General features: G+C 53.7%; 2 protein-coding genes and 1 non-coding gene across 3 annotated transcripts; all 3 read right to left on the bottom strand.

Annotated features, from left to right (window-relative positions):
* Positions 1–1,121: 1,121 nt before the first annotated feature.
* On the bottom strand, positions 1,122–13,092 carry ZMYND19 (zinc finger MYND-type containing 19). Its single transcript, XM_059486361.1, has 6 exons — positions 12,967–13,092; positions 12,730–12,789; positions 10,629–10,735; positions 5,874–6,014; positions 4,573–4,753; positions 1,122–2,632 (listed from the first exon to the last, which is right to left on the bottom strand). Exons 1-6 carry the CDS (start codon positions 13,015–13,017, stop codon positions 2,489–2,491), a joined length of 684 nt encoding a protein of 227 aa, XP_059342344.1. The 5' UTR covers positions 13,018–13,092; the 3' UTR covers positions 1,122–2,488.
* A 2,810-nt stretch (positions 13,093–15,902) lies between these two features.
* On the bottom strand, positions 15,903–18,945 carry RPL12 (ribosomal protein L12). The gene is made up of 7 exons (XM_059486429.1): positions 18,774–18,945; positions 18,615–18,688; positions 18,187–18,285; positions 17,462–17,543; positions 16,796–16,882; positions 16,085–16,197; positions 15,903–15,996 (listed from the first exon to the last, which is right to left on the bottom strand). Exons 1-7 carry the CDS (start codon positions 18,808–18,810, stop codon positions 15,991–15,993), a joined length of 498 nt encoding a protein of 165 aa, XP_059342412.1. The 5' UTR covers positions 18,811–18,945; the 3' UTR covers positions 15,903–15,990.
* On the bottom strand, positions 17,681–17,808 carry LOC132082434 (small nucleolar RNA SNORA65). The gene has a single exon (XR_009419801.1). It is a non-coding gene; the product is annotated as a small nucleolar RNA SNORA65 (small nucleolar RNA).
* Positions 18,946–19,133: the final 188 nt, after the last annotated feature.

The raw sequence follows: 19,133 nt of genomic DNA, 5'->3' as shown, positions 1-19,133 counted from the left end.
AATTCTTGATCAGAACTGTCCAGGTCTGCTCCCAGATAAACGACTCCAATCCTGGGGTTTTAAATGTAGAGCTATCCCTGGCCAGCAGGGTTCTCTGTGGGTCAGGAGGGCCCTTACACGAGCTCCATGCTCTGGGGTGCCTTGGGGAGCTGCCACCTTCAAGCTCCCTTCCGGCCCTCCTCACTGAGAGGGAAGGTGTTTGTGCATGCCAAGAGCTGCCAGAATCACTGATCACTGATCCAGCGGGCAGGGATGTGTTCACTGCAGTCCCCAAGATTCAAAATGCCCGTGGCCACTTCTCTCCTGGGGCACAGGGACAGTCTGGGGGCACAGATCACGCACCCAGGTGTTGTTATCTCCCTCTTATCTCCCTGAGCCTCTGCAGGATGTCTGGGCCCTTTCTTTCCACTTGGGTTGGTCCCACAGCCTTTAACCCTGTGGGCATCTCCCCTCCTGCTGTACCCCACCCTCCCACAGCCCCTGGGATCAGGAATTCCCCAAGCACCTCCATCCTGGCTTTATCCCACCATCCCTGATTCCCTCAGAGGAATTTCCCCATTGCCCCACCATCCTTGGGTGCAGCCTGTCCTTGTGCTCACAGCAGCAGCACTGAAACATCTGCACCAACTTCTCCCTGCTTGGTGCTGTTCAAGTGTTTAAGGGCTCTAAGCCTGCACTTTGTTTTGATAAACATGATTTCTGTTAATAAAATGGAAAACTGGCAGGACAGATAGCAGCTTTTAAACAGGCACCCAATACTTCTGCCCTATTCAGTGGATTACCCCAATAAACAAAATATCCCTTATGTTCCATTTTATATTAATCAAAAACTGCATTTCACTTCAAGGAAAGAATTAATGTTTCCTTTAAATAAAAAAGGTTACTCATTACAGGAAAATTTGACTGGGTCCTGCTTGGTTTTGTCATACTAAAGGGCATTTTGGGCTGCCTGAACAGAAAAGTTACAGTACAAATGTGGTTTAAGAGTGCAACTCAACCAAGTGCCTTCAAGTGAACTTCCAGCAGGAAGTTTCAGAAGTTTTTTGCTATTTCCCACAATGCTTAAAGCCAAAGGATGAAAACCCACCCAAATGTTAATAATTCAGAACTTCCTGTGCAGATATTAGAAACAGAATATAATATTGGAAGTCCACAGCAGATCAATTTTCTAACAAACTGAATACAAGCAAGACCAACATTGCAACATGAAGTGGCAAAGTGAATCCTGATTGAAAAAATCAAAATTCTAAACGGCTTTTACAAAAAAATTTTCACTAAGCACTCCAAGAAAGGCTCTGCATTAAGCACTCAGCAGCTCACATTCTTCTACTGTGAAGCAAGACTAACACCTGGCATTAAATTATCCATTTAGCTCTTCAGGAAACTCAGCTGATGTTCCTTACACTTCTAAGGCAAAAATGGAATAGAAAATAGTTATTCATGAAAAGAAAAATAGGCATGTGCTCTGCAAGGGAAATCCTCCTCCCATACTACTGTTACTCATTACTACATTAAAAAAAAATCAAAAACTGATTCTTGGATTGATGACAACTCTTAGAAAAAGTGAATAAATAATTCAAATCACCCAATATTAGATATTTAAACATCTCTGCACACGACTGGAGTGTTTCCTATGCTACGGGGAAGCCACGAGGGCGACCACATCCACACACAGCTGCTCCCTGAGCGCCCCTGGCACTGCCCTCTGTGCCAGGCTGTGGAACAGAGAGCTGACCCAGCTCCCTGGGAATCCTGGCTGCTCCAAGGCCCATCTCCAGCAGCCCCAGCTGCAGTCCTGGACCAGATCCCAGAGGATCCCTCTGCCCCACGCAGCTCCTGGGCCCTGCTCCTGCCTGCAGGGTGGCTGAGCTCCCAAGGCAGCTGGAAGGGAAGGGGAAAAAGCCAGAGAGCAGACATGGATTCATTCCAACCTTTACTTTGTTTGCTCTTTTTTTTGTTTGTATTTTTTTTTTGAAATAGAGCTTCCATGCAGAGTTCTCCAGAGTAAGTGCTGATGCCAGAGCCTGCCCCGCCGGCCTTGGCACTGCCACAGACACTTCTGCCACATGGGAGGAAAAGCTTTTGCTACATGACTTTTTTTCTTTTTTTTTTTTTTTTTTTTTTTTTAACTTTTAGGCCAACAACATGTTCTCATCTGAACATTACAGTTAATGAGTGCTATCAAGAATTCCTAACAAAAACTGTACATGAGTTTACAAACGTATTAACATATAAATAATGAGAAGCTTCCTGCCTGGAGCTCCACAGTAGTCTTTTTGCTTGAGAATATAATACTGGAAGGGCAGACCCGATCCCTTTCCACAGCACCAGTCAGAGCTGGCTTAGTCCAGTCAGCCATTCTGCTCAAGCATCACAGGGTTTTTCTTCAGTGCCTCTGGCTTTGATAAGCAGTCTGTCATACTGTGCAAAAGCAAGAGTCCAATGCCTTTGGGAAGGAATCCTGCTGCTGAGAGGCCTCTGCACCCAGTCACCGCTCGGGGCCGAGCTCCTGCTGGAAGGTTCTCTTCTTCTCCCGACAGTGCTTCTTGTGGGCAGGCCAGTCCTTCTGCTGGCACTGCGAGCCGCAGTACCGCGCCACCTGGCAGCGCCCACAGATGTTGAACTCGCGCAGCTGCGAACGAGAGGTGGGGTTAGAGGGGCTGCCCAGTGCCAGGGGAGCCTCAGCATCCCCCAGGGACACCCCTGTGACAGACATCTTCTATGGAAAATCCTCCCTGCTCAGTGCCAGGGGAGCCTCAGCATCCCCCCATGTCACAGACATCTTTTATGGAAAATTCTTTCCTGCTCAGTGCCAGGGGAGCCTCAGCATCCCCCAGGGACACCCCTGTGACAGACATCTTCTATGGAAAATCCTCCCTGCTCAGTGCCAGGGGAGCCTCAGCATCCCCCAGGGACACCTTTTATGGACAGACAGCTTTTATGGAAAATCCTTTCCTTAGGGTTTTTCCTCCTGAGAAGCTTAGAAGCCTCAGGAACAAAATGTAAACATTGATTATCTGCTGCTGTGGAATGCAACAGGTGCATCTGGGATTGGTCTCATGTGATTGTTTCTAATTAATGGCCAATCACAGTCAGCTGGCTCAGACAGAGAGCTGAGCCACAAACCTTTGTTATCATTCTTTCTTATTCTATTCTATTCTTAGCTAGCCTTCTGATGAAACCTTTTCTTCTATTCTTTTAGCATAGTTTTAATGTAATATATATCATAAAATAATAAATCAAGCCTTCTGAACCATGGAGTCAGATCCTCATCTCTTCCCTCATCCGAGCACCCCTGTGAACACCATCACACGCCCCAGCAGCTTTCTCAAGAGGAACCAGCAGCATTCCCAAGGAGCTGCACCATCAGGCAGCTGTCCATGGTCACTGAGTTCAGGTGCAGCCCTGAGAGCCAGGAGCAATCCCTCCCTGTGCCTCTGTCCATGCCTGTCACAAACAGCTGACAGGACAAGGCTGAACAGCCTCACAGAGCAGGGTGAGAGGGATATTGGGAGGAAATCCTTCCTGGGAGGCCCTGGCACAGCTGTGGCTGCCCCTGGATCCCTGGCAGTGCCCAAGGCCAGGCTGGACAGGGCTGGGAGCACCTGGGCCAGTGGGAGGTGTCCCTGCCATGGAATGAGATGAATTGTGAAGTCCCAACCCAAACCAGTCTGGGATTCTATAAAACACAAACACTCCATCATGAGTTTCAGAGAACCAGAAGGGTTTGAAGCAATCCTCTTTGCTCTTTTAAAATGAGCCTAATTTATAGACAAAATATTGGAGCATTACACATTTGTTGTCACAATGCTCCTGTTTTGTCAACTCAAGTTCTGTTTTCAACTACAAACAAACACCTGAAATTTGGAAATTAGCAGGAGGGCTGCACAAGCTCGGCCATTGCCAAATTAATGTTATCCAGGAGCTTTTGGGCACAGACCCAAATAAAAGGCAGAGCTGCCTCTGTTTCAAATCCAGGGAATTTAAGATCATTTTTGCAAATGTTCCCTTGCCCACAGCAGAAAGTGGAACACAATGGGTTTAGCCCAGTCAGCATTTGCTATCACAAGAAAAGCCCTTGTTTCTAGATAAGGCATCTGTGTGGCAGAGGCACAGCCCTTGCACAGCTCATTCTCTCTCTCCTGATGTTGCTTTATCTTCCTGCAGCAGAACTTTCCCTCCCAGCTCTCCCCTGGATGAATTGCAATTCACCTTCACCTCAGGAAATGGCAACCAGGTTATTTTTTGATTCCATGGCCATCCAAGCCCTCCTAGAATGCTCCCTGCAGGAAAGCTCCCACCTGGCTTTATGTGCACTCTGCAGAAATCCCCCTCCTCCAGCAGCCCCTAACTTCCACTGCTCCAGCTCAAACCCACATTCCCTCCTGTGAGAAAACTGAAAATTATCACAGGCTCTGGAGGTTCAGGCCAAAGAAAAGCTGAGTGGAAGAAAATCATTGCTTTAACCACTGAATGGCTCATGTAAAGCTCTACATTTTAAATAACAAATAAATCCCCAGACACACCACTGTGCCAAGGATTCCATGCTCACTGCCAGCTCTCTGAACCCACCTGTTTTTCAATCATTGTGCAGGGAGGGTAGTGACATTCATAGTAAGTGCAGGAGTTCTCCTCCTCCTCCACAACATCCCCATTAGCATTGTAATATCTGGTTACATTCAGGACAGGAAACTGCTCCTCTATGGGGTCTGTAGGAAGTTGTTGGATTGCCAGCCAGTACAGACTTTGTTCCCTGGAAAAAAAAACAAGTACAAGTTCGGTACATCAATTCATAATAATCATACAGAGATATCAATTCCAAATTTATTAATAAATAAGGTTAACATTGTATTTAGCCTCAGACTGCACATCCTGCCCATATATTGGGTGTTTTTAAGGCTATTTTAGCCTAAGTGCAAACCCCAAAAGTTTAAAGGTATCAATCAAGAAACATTTACATAGAGCAAAGTTAATTCTGTGCAAAACTATTCACACCAAGTCAAAATTAATTTTTGGCATGAAATCTGTTTCTTGTTCTTGAACCCCCAAAACCATGTAGAGCATTTGTAATTCACTACAGCTTCTCAAAATCAGTTTAATCAGCTCTAAACACCCCAATGTTAAAGCTGCTGCTCCAGGTGTTCCAGGATTAGAGTGATGTGAAGTCTGTGGGTCTGGATAGTCATTGATTATCCAGATCCATCCTGGCACAGAGTGTGATGTGCTGAGTGAAACCCAGCCTGAGGGGAGCTCCCCAAGCTGCTGCTGAGAGGTGCTGGAAGCTGAGCCCAGAATTCACCCTGAGGGAGTCCAACCCCAGCTCACAGCTCCCACCAGGAGCATCCATCCTGCAGATCCCACCAGGAGCATCCTGCAGATCCCACCAGGAGCATCCACCCTGCAGATCCCACCAGGAGCATCCATCCTGCAGCTCCCACCAGGAGCATCCTACAGATCCCACCAGGAGCATCCACCCTGCAGATCCCACCAGGAGCATCCACCCTGCAGATCCCACCAGGAGCATCCACCCTGCAGCTCCCACCAGGAGCATCCTACAGATCCCACCAGGAGCATCCACCCTGCAGCTCCCAGCTCCCACTGGGGTTTCTGAGGGACAGAAGGCAGTGAGATGTGCAATTTCCCTGAGCCTCTGCCCCGCTGGGAGGGCACAGAGGTTCCTGCTGCACCTGGCACAGCCCTGAGGGTGAGATGGGTGGGATGGTCCCTGCACAGCAGGACACGAGCACAGGCTGAACCCCAGCTGAGTGATGTGTAAAGCACCCAAAGCTTCATCCAAAAAGCTCTGCCAAGGCAAAAAACACCGAAGAATGGAGAGAACATCTGCCATTGATTCCCCTGCAGGTGCTCCATACCTTTGTTTGCTGGAGATGTCCTCAGCCTTGGGCTTCCAGCCCCAGGGCACGAGGCGCAGGTTGTCCAGGCGGTTGTCCACGGTCACCGAGTTCAGGTGCACCACCTGGAAGCCAGGAGCAATCCCTCCCCTGTGCCTCTCCCTGCAGGACACAAAACCAACCTCAGGGTCAGTGCTGCACAGGAACAGCGAAAAACAACAAAGGATCACAGCAATTCCAGAGGCAGAGCGAGCTGGGAGCTGCTGGCACTGGGCTGCAAACAGGCTCCAGGGGCTACTCCCAGGAGAAAGTGCCTTTTTCCAGCAGGTGAATTCAATTATAAATTAGTTGAATCAAATATAGAGTGATTTTACGTGTATTGTTTAGTTCCAGAGTCTACTCCTCCAGTTACTGCTGAAGATCCATGGAATTACTGGAAGGTGCCAATACTGGCTTATTATTCCCATAGGAAATTCTATCAGACACATTTGTGCAAGTCTGGCACTGGTGTGCTTATTATTTATGAAGAAACATCTCTGAACAGCAGCAGGACAGAGGTTTCACCAAGTATGCAAATCTTTTCAGACTGTAATTGTGTGTCACACACTGAAAGTCTGAAATTACCCCACAATTGACCAAGAGACACCTGAAACTTGCCCAAAACCCAAAGCAGGGCTAAGCCAGGATGGCTGCAGGGAGAAATGTTCCCTACTGCCTTCTAGGAGTTTCCATTGGCTTCTCCCCCTCCTTTTCACCTCTCCTCTCTCTGTTTCATGGACTTCACTGTCAAACATCCTCAAGCCTGGACAAGTTTTGGTATCACTTCTTGCAGGAATCCCCATGCCAGCTGAAATGCAAGGCTTGGACAGAGGGCTGTGTCCCTGTGACTGTTGTGCCATGAGGAGAACAAGGACAAGCAGAGCTGAGAGCACTCACTGAGGGGAACCCAGCACCTCCTCATGGACACCTCCCAGCAGCTTCATCCAAGCCCAGCCTGGACACTGAGCCCTGCTCAGCCTTCACTGAACATGTCAGCTCAAATAATCATTTTAATTTTGAATAGAGATTTGTCTGAGTTTAAAATATCATGCCTTTTTTTAACCTTTATAAAGCTCAGCAGAACAGGAAGCTCATTTTAACATGACTTACAATGAAAAATGTAAGATTGTGTATTCTTGGTCTAAATCCACCTAGATAGGTCTAAGTTATGTACCCTGGGGGTAAGAAAAACTCTTGCACTTCACATATGCCCCAAAACTTGGTACAATTTAATGAGGAAAATCCCCCTGGAGAGGCTGCAAGCAGCACCTCACACAGACTGTGCTGCAGCTCCCACCAGGTAATTCCTGGGAGAATTCCCTGCAAGGGAACAGAGCCTGGAGCCCCCTGCCAGGGAATCTGCTGGCCCTCCATGGAACAGGGAAAAGTTCTTCCCTTTGAAGGTAAAACCAATAAAATCCTTCTTTTGGGGGAAAAGAAACCAAACCACACACATTAAAGCAAACAAACTATGGCAGAGAGTCAGCTGAAGTGCCCTAAAGGAGGAATCCCAGCTTGATTTGGGTTGGAAGGGAATTGAAAACTCAGGGACACCTTCCACTATTGCAGGGTGCTCCAAGCCCCATCCAGGCTGGCCCTGGACACTGCCAGGGGTTCCCCACCCTGTCAGGGAACAATTCCTAATTCCCAACATCCCATCCCTCCCTGCCCTCTGGCACTGGGAGCCATTACAGCAACAGCTGTAATGCACTTCTGAGTTGCTGAGGGCCAGCAGAGGGTCTGGCAAAGGGAATCAGGAGTCCCAAGAAGTGCAGAACTGCTGGAGGAGAGCATCAGACAGACACTGGGACAGGGAAGGAGTTAAGGTTCTTAGAATGAGCCTGGGACCAAGTGCCAGCTGCAGAGATGGGACAGATAGGGACAGGAATCTGGGAGGAGACAGAGGTTCAGAGCAAGAACAGACTGTGCAGGGGGGAAAGGGAAGGGGATTCCAACACCAAGTTCAGAAATATTTTTGATTTTATTAGATGAGTTTAGAACTGCTGGAGTTGGGGAAGGAGAGATGATTAGGAGATTGTCCCTGGCACTGGGGTGGCACAGCAGTGGCACACAGCTACCCCTGCTCCTGCACAGCACAGATGTGCACCCAGCACCCCAAAAAGCAAATTCTGACCAAATCCCCTCCCACACTGAGCCAGTCTTTACCTCCTTGTATAAAACCACATTTATCTACATCACTGCCAGCTTTTCTGTGGCCTCAAGTGACAAAAGCCCAAGCAAAGCTGGAAGCTGGGCCTGGCTGGTGAGCAGCCTGTTTTAAACTCCACTGCACTGAGGTGCCACATCTGGTAATGCCAAACTCAGGGTGGACCCTTCTCTCCAAGCTCTGAACACAGGAGCATTCCCCTCCCCAGGCCTCTGTGACCATCCCAGCCCACCCAAAGGAGGAGCAAGGACAGACAGACAGACCCTGCCTTGGGAACAGCCTCAGGATGCAGCCAGAGCTGCAGGGCTGGAGCTCCTGCAAGATGCCAGGCAAACCCTTCTCCCAGGGATCATCTGGGTTCTGTTCTTTGGGTATTTCAGCAGCTCAGAGCCCAGGGCTGCAACACAAGTGCAGACACAGCAATTCCAAGCACCAGGAACCAGAACTGAGCCTGTTATAGGCAGCAAGATGGCAAGTGCTCTTTAAAAAAACCCTTAAAAACCCCCAGAAACCAGGCCCTGGATGTCTTTTTGAACATGCAGTTGGTGCTACTTAGGACTAATCCCCTTCTGCTGCTCCTCAGGGAACATCTCCATACCAGAACAGAGCTGGGATTGCTCACAGGGAGCTGAGCAGGGACAAGGCTCCTGCAGAGACCCCAAACCCTGCTTGGGGGAGCCAGGACTCCATGTGGAAATCACAGCAAGCACATGAGAGGCTGAGAACCAGCAGGAAGTTCTCCCTGTAAGAATTTTTGCAGCTCATATGAGGGGAATTTCCAGCTCTTGGATGCCTTTGGATCCCACAGTGCCTCTGCACAGGGCTCTGGGAGAAGGTTCCTGTCACTGCTGCAGCTCCAGCAGAGCCAGGATTTCCATCCCAAAGGCCTCATGATATGAGCAAAGATACCTGCTGAACTAGGAAAGAAAAAAAATTCAAAAAATCTCTTTTCATTCCATCTACCACATGCTACTCACTGTCTCTATAATCCAGAGGCACACAGCTGGGTTGGGTTTTTGATGTTTTTGGGGGTTCATATGCAGAGAATAACTGAATTCCACACCTACACCTGCAGCAATCCATGACCTTTGGTTTTCATTCACCCAAGGAGTCAGGCAGGCACTGGTAAACGCAATCAGTGCCTGCCTCTGCCCAGCTCTCCTGGCTCCAAACCCCCAGCACTGCCCCTGCTCACAAGGGAAGGACCTGACACTGCTCCCAGCCCTGCTCTGTGCTCACAGCAGCCCAAAATTGCTGTTCAGGAGGGGCAGAGACTTCACAGCCCTGCAGAGACTCAGCCTCTGACCTGCAGTGTTTGAGCTGCAGCTGAACATCAGCACCACCACCACCTTCAGGACCAGGGTGAAGTCACAGAACAGCACAGATATTTTATATCTTCTATTTCAAAAACCTGACTGCAACTTCAGAAGTGCAGCTCTGCTTGCCTGGCAGCTGCCACCCCCCTCTGTGCCTCCCCAAAATCCCCATTACACACAATCTCTTATTTTTAACCACAGCCCATGCTCGAGTGACACAATTTGAATTTCCTAACTGAATATGCTCAAATGACTTCCTAATTTGAGTGAAACAAGGCAGGAGAGGCAATGGCTGGGCTGTGTCATAAACAAATAGCTGGGATGTCATCATTTGCACAGCCCTCAAGAACTGACCTGAATAATTTTCAGGTGCTGTTTAATGCTCCTTACAGATAATAATTATTACTGTCTGAGGTTCACAGTTAGCAGCAGCTGTCAGTGATTTGCTCCACATATTGCAGCCAATTTCATAATTTCAACAAAGTTCTATGTGCAATAAGATTAAATATTAACAGATGCAGGTTAAAATCCATATTTAAAAAGCAGGCTGGAAATATTAATCTGATATTCCTCCTGTCTCCTTCCTCCTATGCAAAGCCTGGTTCTCGGGGATAAAAGGTAACCTGGAATGATGAAGGGCATCCTGGGCACTGTGACTTCCAAGGATGTGGAACTGAATAGAAAATATGCTTAATTTGTCCAAAAAGGCTTTTAAAATAAGATTTTTTTAGCAGATCCCAGCTTTTGTACAAACCCACAAACATCAAGAAGGAGCAACAGATGAGCTCAGAGGGTGAGCTGCTCTCAAATGAGGAAATTGATCCTGAAACTTAATGAAACTATGAAGGATTTCAAGGATTTGTAGAGTATGGAAAAGAACCATCAGCAGCATCACCTCAGGCAGTTTTGCAGAAAGGCATAAAAACACCTCAAAGTTTGAAGTTATCAGAATTCCCTCTCTCTGCCAATTCTCAGCAGACAAAAAAACCTCACAAACCTTCAAATGTTTGTCTTCCCCTGTCAATGGGGCAGGTGCTGGGGCAGCATTCCCAGGTGTGAACAGGGTGTCCATGACCCTGGCTCTGCTCTCCCTGCCTGGAACGTTCCATGGGCTGTGCCACGCAAACATATCCTGCACCCCAAACCCCGTGGGCACCCCTGAGCCGGGTTTGCCCCTTTCCTGAGGGCATTTGGGCACAGGGATCCCCCTCCCAGGCCGGGGCAGCCCAGGTTTGTGCTGCCTGCAGTACCCACCAGAGCAGCTCGTGCAGGAGGCGCCCCGAGCCCCGGCCCCGGTTCTTGTCGAAGGCGTAGGCGAAGATTTTAGCACCATTGCCATCAGCATCCACCTCCATGCGAGCCTAGAGGGGAGGGAAAGGCTGTGAGAGCAGCACACGGGGCACCCAGCACCCCTCCACTGGGGGGCACCCCTCATTTGGGGCATGCACCCCTCATTTGGGGTAGGCCCCCCTCATCTGGGGCAGGCTCCCCTCATTTGGGGCATGGCCCCCCTCATCTGGGGCACGCACCCCTCATCTGGGGCAGGCACCCCTCATTTGGGGCAGGCCCCCCTCATTTGGGGCAGGCTCCCCTCATCTGGGGCAGGCCCCCCTCATTTGGGGCAGGCCCCCCTCATTTGGGGCAGGCCCCCCTCATTTGGGGCATGGCCCCCCTCATTTGGGGCAGGCCCCCCTCATCTGGGGCAGGCCCCCCTCATTTGGGGCAGGCCCTCCTCATTTGGGGCAGGCCCCCCTCATTTGGGGCATGGCCCCCTTTATTTGGGGCATGGCCCCCCTCATTTGGGGCAGGCCCCCCTCATCTGGGGCAGGCACCCCTTTATTTGGGGCATGGCCCCCCTCATCTGGGGCAGGCCCCCCTCATCTGGGGCAGGCCCCCCTCATCTGGGGCACGCACCCCTCATCTGGGGCAGGCCCCCCTCATTTGGGGCAGGCACCCCTCATCTGGGGCACGCACCCCTCATCTGGGGCACGCACCCCTCATCTGGGGCACGCACCCCTCATTTGGGGCAGGCACCCCTCATTTGGGGCATGGCCCCCTTTATTTGGGGCATGGCCCCCCTCATTTGGGGCAGGCCCCCCTCATCTGGGGCAGGCCCCCCTCATCTGGGGCAGGCACCCCTCATTTCACACTTGTCCCTGCAGGGCCCTGGAGCTCGGGGGGGGGTCTGGGCAGTGCCAAAGCTCAGGGGGACCCAGCCAGCCCAGCCTGGGGGACACCCCCAGCACTCTGGGGACACCCCCAGCCCTGCTGGGCTCCCTGGGCTGGCTGTTGGCACCTCTATCCCCCCCAGCATGGGGTACTGGGGGCTGTGGGGTGGGATGGAGCCTGTGGAGCCCAGGAAAGGGCAGGGGGAGCTGGGGCTGCCTGGAGGGAGAACACAGGAATGCAGCTCTGGGGCTGGGATTCATGGCAGGATCCTCACTCTGCCCCTGGGGCTTTGCTCCAGCACTGCCCCATCACCCACCTCGCTGAGAGTGAGGGCCTGCCATTTTTCCTGCATTTCACGGTCATTTTTCCTGCATTTCCATTTTTTCCTGCCCTCTACAATGGTGTTCAAAGCTCACAAAGCACAGCAAAAACGTGCTGCATTTGGGACAGTCGGGGTGTGTTACCACCACAGGGACAGACACAGCGGCTGCCAGAGGGGAGGAATGGGCAAACAGGAGAGTTCTGGCAGCAGCACTCACAAAACCCCTAAAATCCCCAAGAGCAGCCCCAAAGCATCCACTGCACTGCAGAAATTCAGCAGATGATGGTCTCTCCTCCAAAAAAAAAAACCCTTATTTGTTGAAGTTTTGAAATCCTTATCTTTCACTTTCAAAGCCTTGGTAGAACCCATTTAGCAGTGGATGTGAAGAGGAAACACTTTTTTCTGGTCCCATAATCAGTTACATTAATAACAGTTTTCCTCATCCAAGACTAAGCGCAGAATGAACATTTTTAATGTTTGCCAAACCATTGCCAATTATCAGTTCTCCAAAAGCACACAGCTAACATTGAAAAAAAAACAAACTAGAAAATAAATCAGTAAATAGATGTTTTAAAATAACGTTCGTCTAATTGGGGAAAAAAATGAAACCCCAGAACTTTTCCTGCTTGGAATCCCCCACGTTGGGACTCCAGTAAGTTAAAAGTGATTTTTTTTCCGCCGATCGGGGGAGTTGCAGGCACGGCTCCTCCAGGGCGGCTCGGCTGGAGCAGAGCACGAGGCGAGGGCAGAGCCGGAGCTCCGGCGGGGCCCGGGGGGCGGCGGGGCCGGGGCAGCCGCGGGCGGGGAGGGACTCACGGAACCCGGGCCGGCACCGGGAGGGAAGGCGGGCAGCGGCGGGCTCACCTCGAACGAGTAGCTCTCCACCAGCGGGATGTCCTGCTCGTCGATCAGCGTGTACTTGGTCTGCAACACACCGAGACGGCGAGCGCCGTCAGCGCGGCTGGGCAAGGCCCGGGAGTGCACGGTGCGGCCGCGGCTCCGCGCGGCCCCGCCGCGGCCCCAGCGTGGCCCCGGCAATGCACAGCCCGGCCCGCCCGGCCCCGCCGCCCCCCGGCCCGGTCCCGCCGTGCCCGCGCTCACCTTGCCGGCCACGCGGCCCAGCCGGACGATGCCCAGTTTGAAGTCGGTCATGGCGGGGCCGGGCCGGGGCCGCCGCTCGCCCCGCGCCGCTGCCACGCGCCGCCGCCTCGCGCACACCCGGGGGGCGGGGCCGCCGCGCCACCGCCCCCCCGCCGCCCCTCGGCCAATGGCGGCCCGCGCCACCGCCCACCCGCGCCCGATGGACCAATGGGAGCCCGCGCCGCCCTCGCGTCACTCCCGCGAACGCCGCCGCCGCGGCCAATGTGCGCGCGGCGCGCCGCGGCCCGGGTCACGTGGGACGGGGCCCCGCGCGCGGGCGCGGGCGGCGCGGGCGCGGGAGGCGCGGGCGGTGACGTCACGTTCGCGGGAAGCTCCGTGCCGGCCCGGCGGGGGCGCGGCCGCGCTTAAAGGGACCGCACCCCCCTCCCCCCCCCGCCCACGGGGCCGAACGGGGACAGCGGGAACGGGAGCAGGGCCGGGGACACCCCCGGGACCCCAGGGAGGGAACAGGGACACCCCCAGGGCCGAGGAGCCCCGGCTGGCGTGCCTGTAGCACATGGCGGCGGCGGCCCCGCCGCGTGGCTGCGCCGGCTCTGCCCGGCCCGGCCACCCCGCGCTGCCCCGGCGGGCCCTGCGGGGGGAGCGGTGCGGGGAAATCGGGCAGCGATCAGGGGGTCCGGAGCTGGGGACGCCCACCGGGATCACGGGGTGCGGCTCCCGGCCCTGCCCAGGACAGCGCGGCATTCCCAAGCTCCCGGTGCCGCCCCGAGAGCCGCGATGCGCTGCGAGAGCCCCGTTGCGGGGCCGTGCCCTGCCCGGGGACAGCGGCACAACACCCCAGAGCTGCTGTGGGGTCGCCCAAAGAGCCTCCCTACCAGCGCAGTTACTGCCAGAACTTCCAGCCATTCCAGCACTGGGGGTTACTTCAGCATCTCTGAGGGTGTCATAGCAATTTTTTGTTTCAGATTTCAGCCCTAAGTATCCTCCACATCTTCATTTCTTCAAAAACCCCGCAAGATTTGTGGAATCCTTCTCCCAGGGCTGCTCCATCTGCTTATCCCCAGCCTGGATTGATCCCAGAGTTGCAGCTCCAGCACTCAACCTGGTTAAACCTCATGAGGTTCCCATGAGGTTGTGGAGCTTCCTTGAGCTTTTCCAAGTCCCTCTGGATGGCATCACATCCCTCAGATTTGTCACTTTACCCTCAGCTTGGTGTCACCTGCCAGCCTGCTGAGGTTGCACTTGATCCCTTCATCTACGTCATTAATAAAGGTACTAAATTAAATTATTAATTAGGAAGATGGGTTTAAATGTGATGTTAATGTAGGTTGTTATCTTTGGAACCCTCTGCCTCCTTTTGAAGAGCATGATTTGGAAAAAAACAATTATTGGCAGGGCAAACCCTCCTTCCAAGCCCTGCTCTGCTCCTACCATAGCACGTGCCCTCAGGCAGCAGGGGACAGGAAAGGCTACAGGTCCTGTCCCAGGAGAACTCCCTGAAGGAAAAGGAATCATTTTTCCAACTGTTTGCAGCACTGCCAAGTGGAGGGAACCCCACACAGGACACCCCAACATGAGGCTGAACACCTCCTGAGGCTCTCAGGGCTCGCTCCAGAGTGGATTTCCACACCAGGAGCACAAAGATTTTAGCAGAGTTTAAGGCAGAGCTGCTGCTAAGGGCCTGCAGCCTCTGCCTGCCGTGCCTCAGGCACCCCAGGGGTTTGTGAGGATTTTTGGGGAACCCCTGCAAGGAAGGGACCCAACCCTCCCCTGGCAGGGCAGCCAGGCTGGGCTGGGTGAGGATGGGACCCCCCAACCTCTGCACCCCCCTCAGCCTGTGGCCACTCCACACAAAGATTTTCTCCCCCTGTTCCTTATCACAATTTGTGCCACACAAACCCTTGGAGACATTGAGCAGGTTACAGAGCACCAGGAGCCACACCTGACCTATTCTGACAGCATACAAATTATTCCCTGTTTGAAACATGGTAACATGGTCAATCCAACAAAGGAACCAGATAGAATCCTGGAATATCCTCAGCTGGGAGGGACCCCCCAGGATCCCCCAGCCCAGCCCCTGTCCCTGCCCAGCCCCCCCCAGCAGCCCCACCCTGGGCACCCCTGGCAGCGCTGCCCAAAGGCTCCTGGAGCTCTGGCAGCCTCGGGGCCGTGCCCATTCCCTGGGCAGCCTGGGCAGTGCCAGCACCCTCTGGGGGCAGAACCTTGCCCTGAGCTCCAGCCATTCCCTGAGCATCACAAATCCCTGGAATTTCAGCTGTATTTTTTTTCCTGCTTGCTTCAGAGCAAGGCCCTACAATCAGCTGGGAGAAAATGGATAAAGCCACGAACTCTGCTGGTTTTGGCTCCACCAGCTGCATGTGGAGCTGGGGACAGGGAGGGCCCAGCACAGGCCTGGAGCCCAAGCAGAGCTGCCCAAGGCACAGCCACACCAGGCAGGGACAGACACAGCCCTGAGCTCTGGGGCTTTTCCCATGGCTGGGGACACCTAGGTCAGGCTTTGTTCAGTTTTGCTTTAGGAGTGAGGAGGGTGCAGCTCCCCTCCACACTGACAGGGACTCCGTGGCATGTCCTGGACAATTGGTGTCTGCCAAGGCTCATGGATTTGATCAAAATGGGGTTTTTCGATCACCTTTCCCTCTGTCACAACAGCCCCACTTCAGTCTCTGTGGCTGTCAAGTCACCAGGGCAGTGACCCAAATATCAGGGAGCAAAGGGCTCAAATGGATCTTGTTTTGAATAAGCGAGGCTAAACCTTCTGCTCTCATTCCTCACCCCATTTCTGAACAGCCACACTTCCATCCCTGCCCCAATCCATCCAGAATGGGCATGGACACATCCCACCAAAGGTGCTGTATTTCAGTTTCCTCAAAGGAAAATTCCCAGCATGGGACAGGGACAAATCACACCAAGAAATGTTTGCAGACAACTGGGTCTTTATTTTAATATTTAAAGTGCTACAAAAACTGAAGGAGCCTTCATGTGGCAACTTCCTTTTCTGCAGTCTTAGCTCTGTTGGAAGAAGCAAACACAGCTCATTAGTGGAGTCTTTCAATAATTAGATGTTGTACATCAATTTCGGTCAGAGCTGGGTACTCACAGCTGGGCACTCGATGGCACCACTGTTGATGTCATCGATGATGTCGTGGGGGTGTCTCCCATCAATGCTGCAGCCCACGGACTGGGCAGTGCCAAGGATCTCCTTGATGGTCCCTGCAGCAGCAGACACAGCCTGTCAGTGCTTCACCTCTGAGGAGCTTACCTGGGGCAGCCTGGGCTAGGGGAAGGTGTCCCTGCCCATGGCAAGGGGTGGAACTCAATGAGCTTTAAGGTCCCTTCCAACCCAAACGTGGATTCTGACAGAACTCCTCATAGCTCTCAGCTGTCCTGTTTCCTCAGGGGTTTGCAGCCTGAGCCTCAGGGCTCACCAGGCATCTTTAGTTCTCTTATCCAGATCTCACACCCTGGCCTCCCCCAGGAACACATTGCAAACTCCCTGTGCCCCTCTCTCCCCAGGTGTTGGGGCTGCCTGTTCCCAGGCAGCACAGCTCAGCTGGGAGCCCTCTGTGCCCCCCAGGCCGTGGAGCATTCCCTGTGCCCCCCCCCAGGCCGTGGAGCATTCATCCCCTGTGCCCCCCAGGCCATGGGGCATTCATCCCCTGTGCCCCCCAGGCCATGGGGCATTCATCCCCTGTGCCCCCCCCCCAGGCCATGGGGCATTCATCCCCTGTGCCCCCCAGGCCATGGGGCATTCATCCCCTGTGCCCCCCCCCAGGCCATGGGGCATTCATCCCCTGTGCCCCAGACTCACCCGAAAGCTCCCGGGCCAGCGAGCGGTGCCGCATCTGCCGCGCGATGTTGACGATCTCGTCGAAGGTGACGCTGCCGCTGTGCTTAACTGGGAGGGAACAGCAGCACTGAGGGCACCTGGGCACTGCCAGCCCCTGTTCCCTCTGGGAGAGCCATTCCCAGGCCACAGAGAGCTGGGGGTTTGCAGCTCCAGCAGGGCTGCTGCTCCCAGATTATCCCCAACTCCTCTTTCCAAGCTGGCATTTGTGTCAGCTCCCCTGGCTGTGCCAGGCCCTGTGCCAACAGTGTGATACAGAGCAGGGGCCTGCTCTACCCCAGCTGTGCCCAGAGCAGCTGTGGCTGCCCCTGGATCCCTGGCAGTGCCCAAGGCCAGGCTGGACAGGGCTGGGAGCACCTGGGGCAGTGGGAGGTGTCCCTGCCATGGCAGGGGTGGCACTGACGAACTTTTAAGCCCCTCCCAAACCAAACCAGTCCATGACTCCATAATTTCCTCAAACACAGAGCTCTGCTGATGTGCATCTGTTGGTACCTTGGCACTTCAGGGATGCCCAAAACCAGCCTTGTGTCCCATTTACCAGTTTGTGCTGAATAACCCCAGAGGAAGGTACTGGTATTTCCCCTCTTTTAGCCCCAAAATATTGAGAACCAAGTCCAGGGGAACACTTACTGTTCTTCTGCTTCTTCCTGTCACGAGGTGGCTCCTTCAGAGCTTTGATAATCAGAGCAGAGGCAGAAGGAACAACCTCTATCTAAATACAAAGAAATTAATTTCCCCCCCCATTCAAAGATACTCAATTAACCTATTAATTATTTCAGCAAAGGTAATTGCCAGAGCAGTGTGGGATTGATCAGCTCCCTCATGCTCCGGGTTTATTGTACTGCAGAGATCTGTCCCCAGGTTTTCGGCACAGGCCTCCCCACCAGCAGGAGAGGACTGCTTCCTGCCCGGGGCTTCCTCTCAGCTCACCACTGGAATGTACCAGCCACGGACAGCAGAACAGGTACAGTGGCGGGTGGCTACAGGAGTTGGCAAGATTTTAAATAATTTATTTCTATGCTGCTTTAAGTAAGGCTTTTTTTGCCGGTTCCAAGTTCTGTAGAAAGAACAATTTATCTGCAACAGGATGAAAGTTGCATCTTGGCAGATGAGGATCTCTTCTCGGGATCCTCCAGCCTGGCAGGTCCCAGGCTCCACATGCATCCCCCCCACCCACGCTTTAAGGTCTTCCCAGAAGACCCCCACACACCCCTTGTGTGGCACTCATTTTATCCACCTCGGAAGGATGAAGGGCTGAGTGGACCCTGCCGGGATCCGGGCCGGTGCCTGGAGCAGGCGGAGCCCGCTTGGGCTCCACGCCTGCAGCACGGGCCGGTCCCTGCGGCGTGCGGTACCTGCGCTTGCCTGTTCTGGATCGTCAGCTTCACCGTGATCCGCAGCCCCTTCCAGTCGCCCGTGGCCTTGGCGATGTCATCGCCCACCTTCTTGGGGGACTGAGGGACGAACGTGGAGGTCACACGGGCTCGGGTCAGAGCCGAGAGCCCCTGAGGGCCCCGGCTGCTGCTCCGAGTGCGGCCCTGCTGCGCGCAGCGCTCCGGGACGGAGCAGCACCGCCAGCGGCTCCCCAGCGCCTGCGGAACGCGCTGGATCCCACCCGCTTAAATTTAAATGGAATTTAATTTAAATTTACCCTTAAATTCCCCCCGGGACTCTCTTGCTCCCCAGCAAGGCACGCTTCCCACAGCGCCCGGCACATGTCTCACCCCTCCCTCCCCTCCCAGCCCCGCTGCCCCGGCCTCCATCCCCGCTCCCCGGTACGTACCAGCCCCAGGGGTCCGATCTTGGGGGCCAGCGCGGACGTGGCTCCGACCTCGCCGCCGGTGCAGCGCAGGTAAACTGCGGGGACAGCGCCGCGTTAACCGTGCCCGCCGGGCCCCGCGGTCCCCGCCCGCCCCCTCCTGCCCCGCTGCCCGCCACCTACCGACTTTGATCTCGTTGGGATCGAACTTGGGCGGCATTGCGGCGGCGGATGGCGGGGATGGAGGCGGATGGAGGCGGATGGAGGCGGATGGAACCTGAGAGCCAACCGAGGCCTTCCGGGATCTGCGAAAAGACAGCGTGGGCGGCGCGGGCCTGGGATATACCCGCAGAGATCTCGCGAGATGACCGGTAACTTATAAATAGCGGTCGAGATCTCGCGAGAGGCGAAGATAGGACCGTGGCGGAATCTCTATAGATGTGTATTTGTATTTCGATATTATATATATATATATATATATATATATATATATATATATATAGATAGATAGATAGATAGATAGATCGCTGTGTTGCAAAACGT

This window comes from Ammospiza nelsoni, chromosome 20, assembly GCF_027579445.1.
Source record: "Ammospiza nelsoni isolate bAmmNel1 chromosome 20, bAmmNel1.pri, whole genome shotgun sequence".
NCBI lineage: Eukaryota > Metazoa > Chordata > Aves > Passeriformes > Passerellidae > Ammospiza > Ammospiza nelsoni.
Note: the sequence above shows the minus strand (reverse complement) of the source record. Positions and strands in the feature narration are given on the sequence as shown.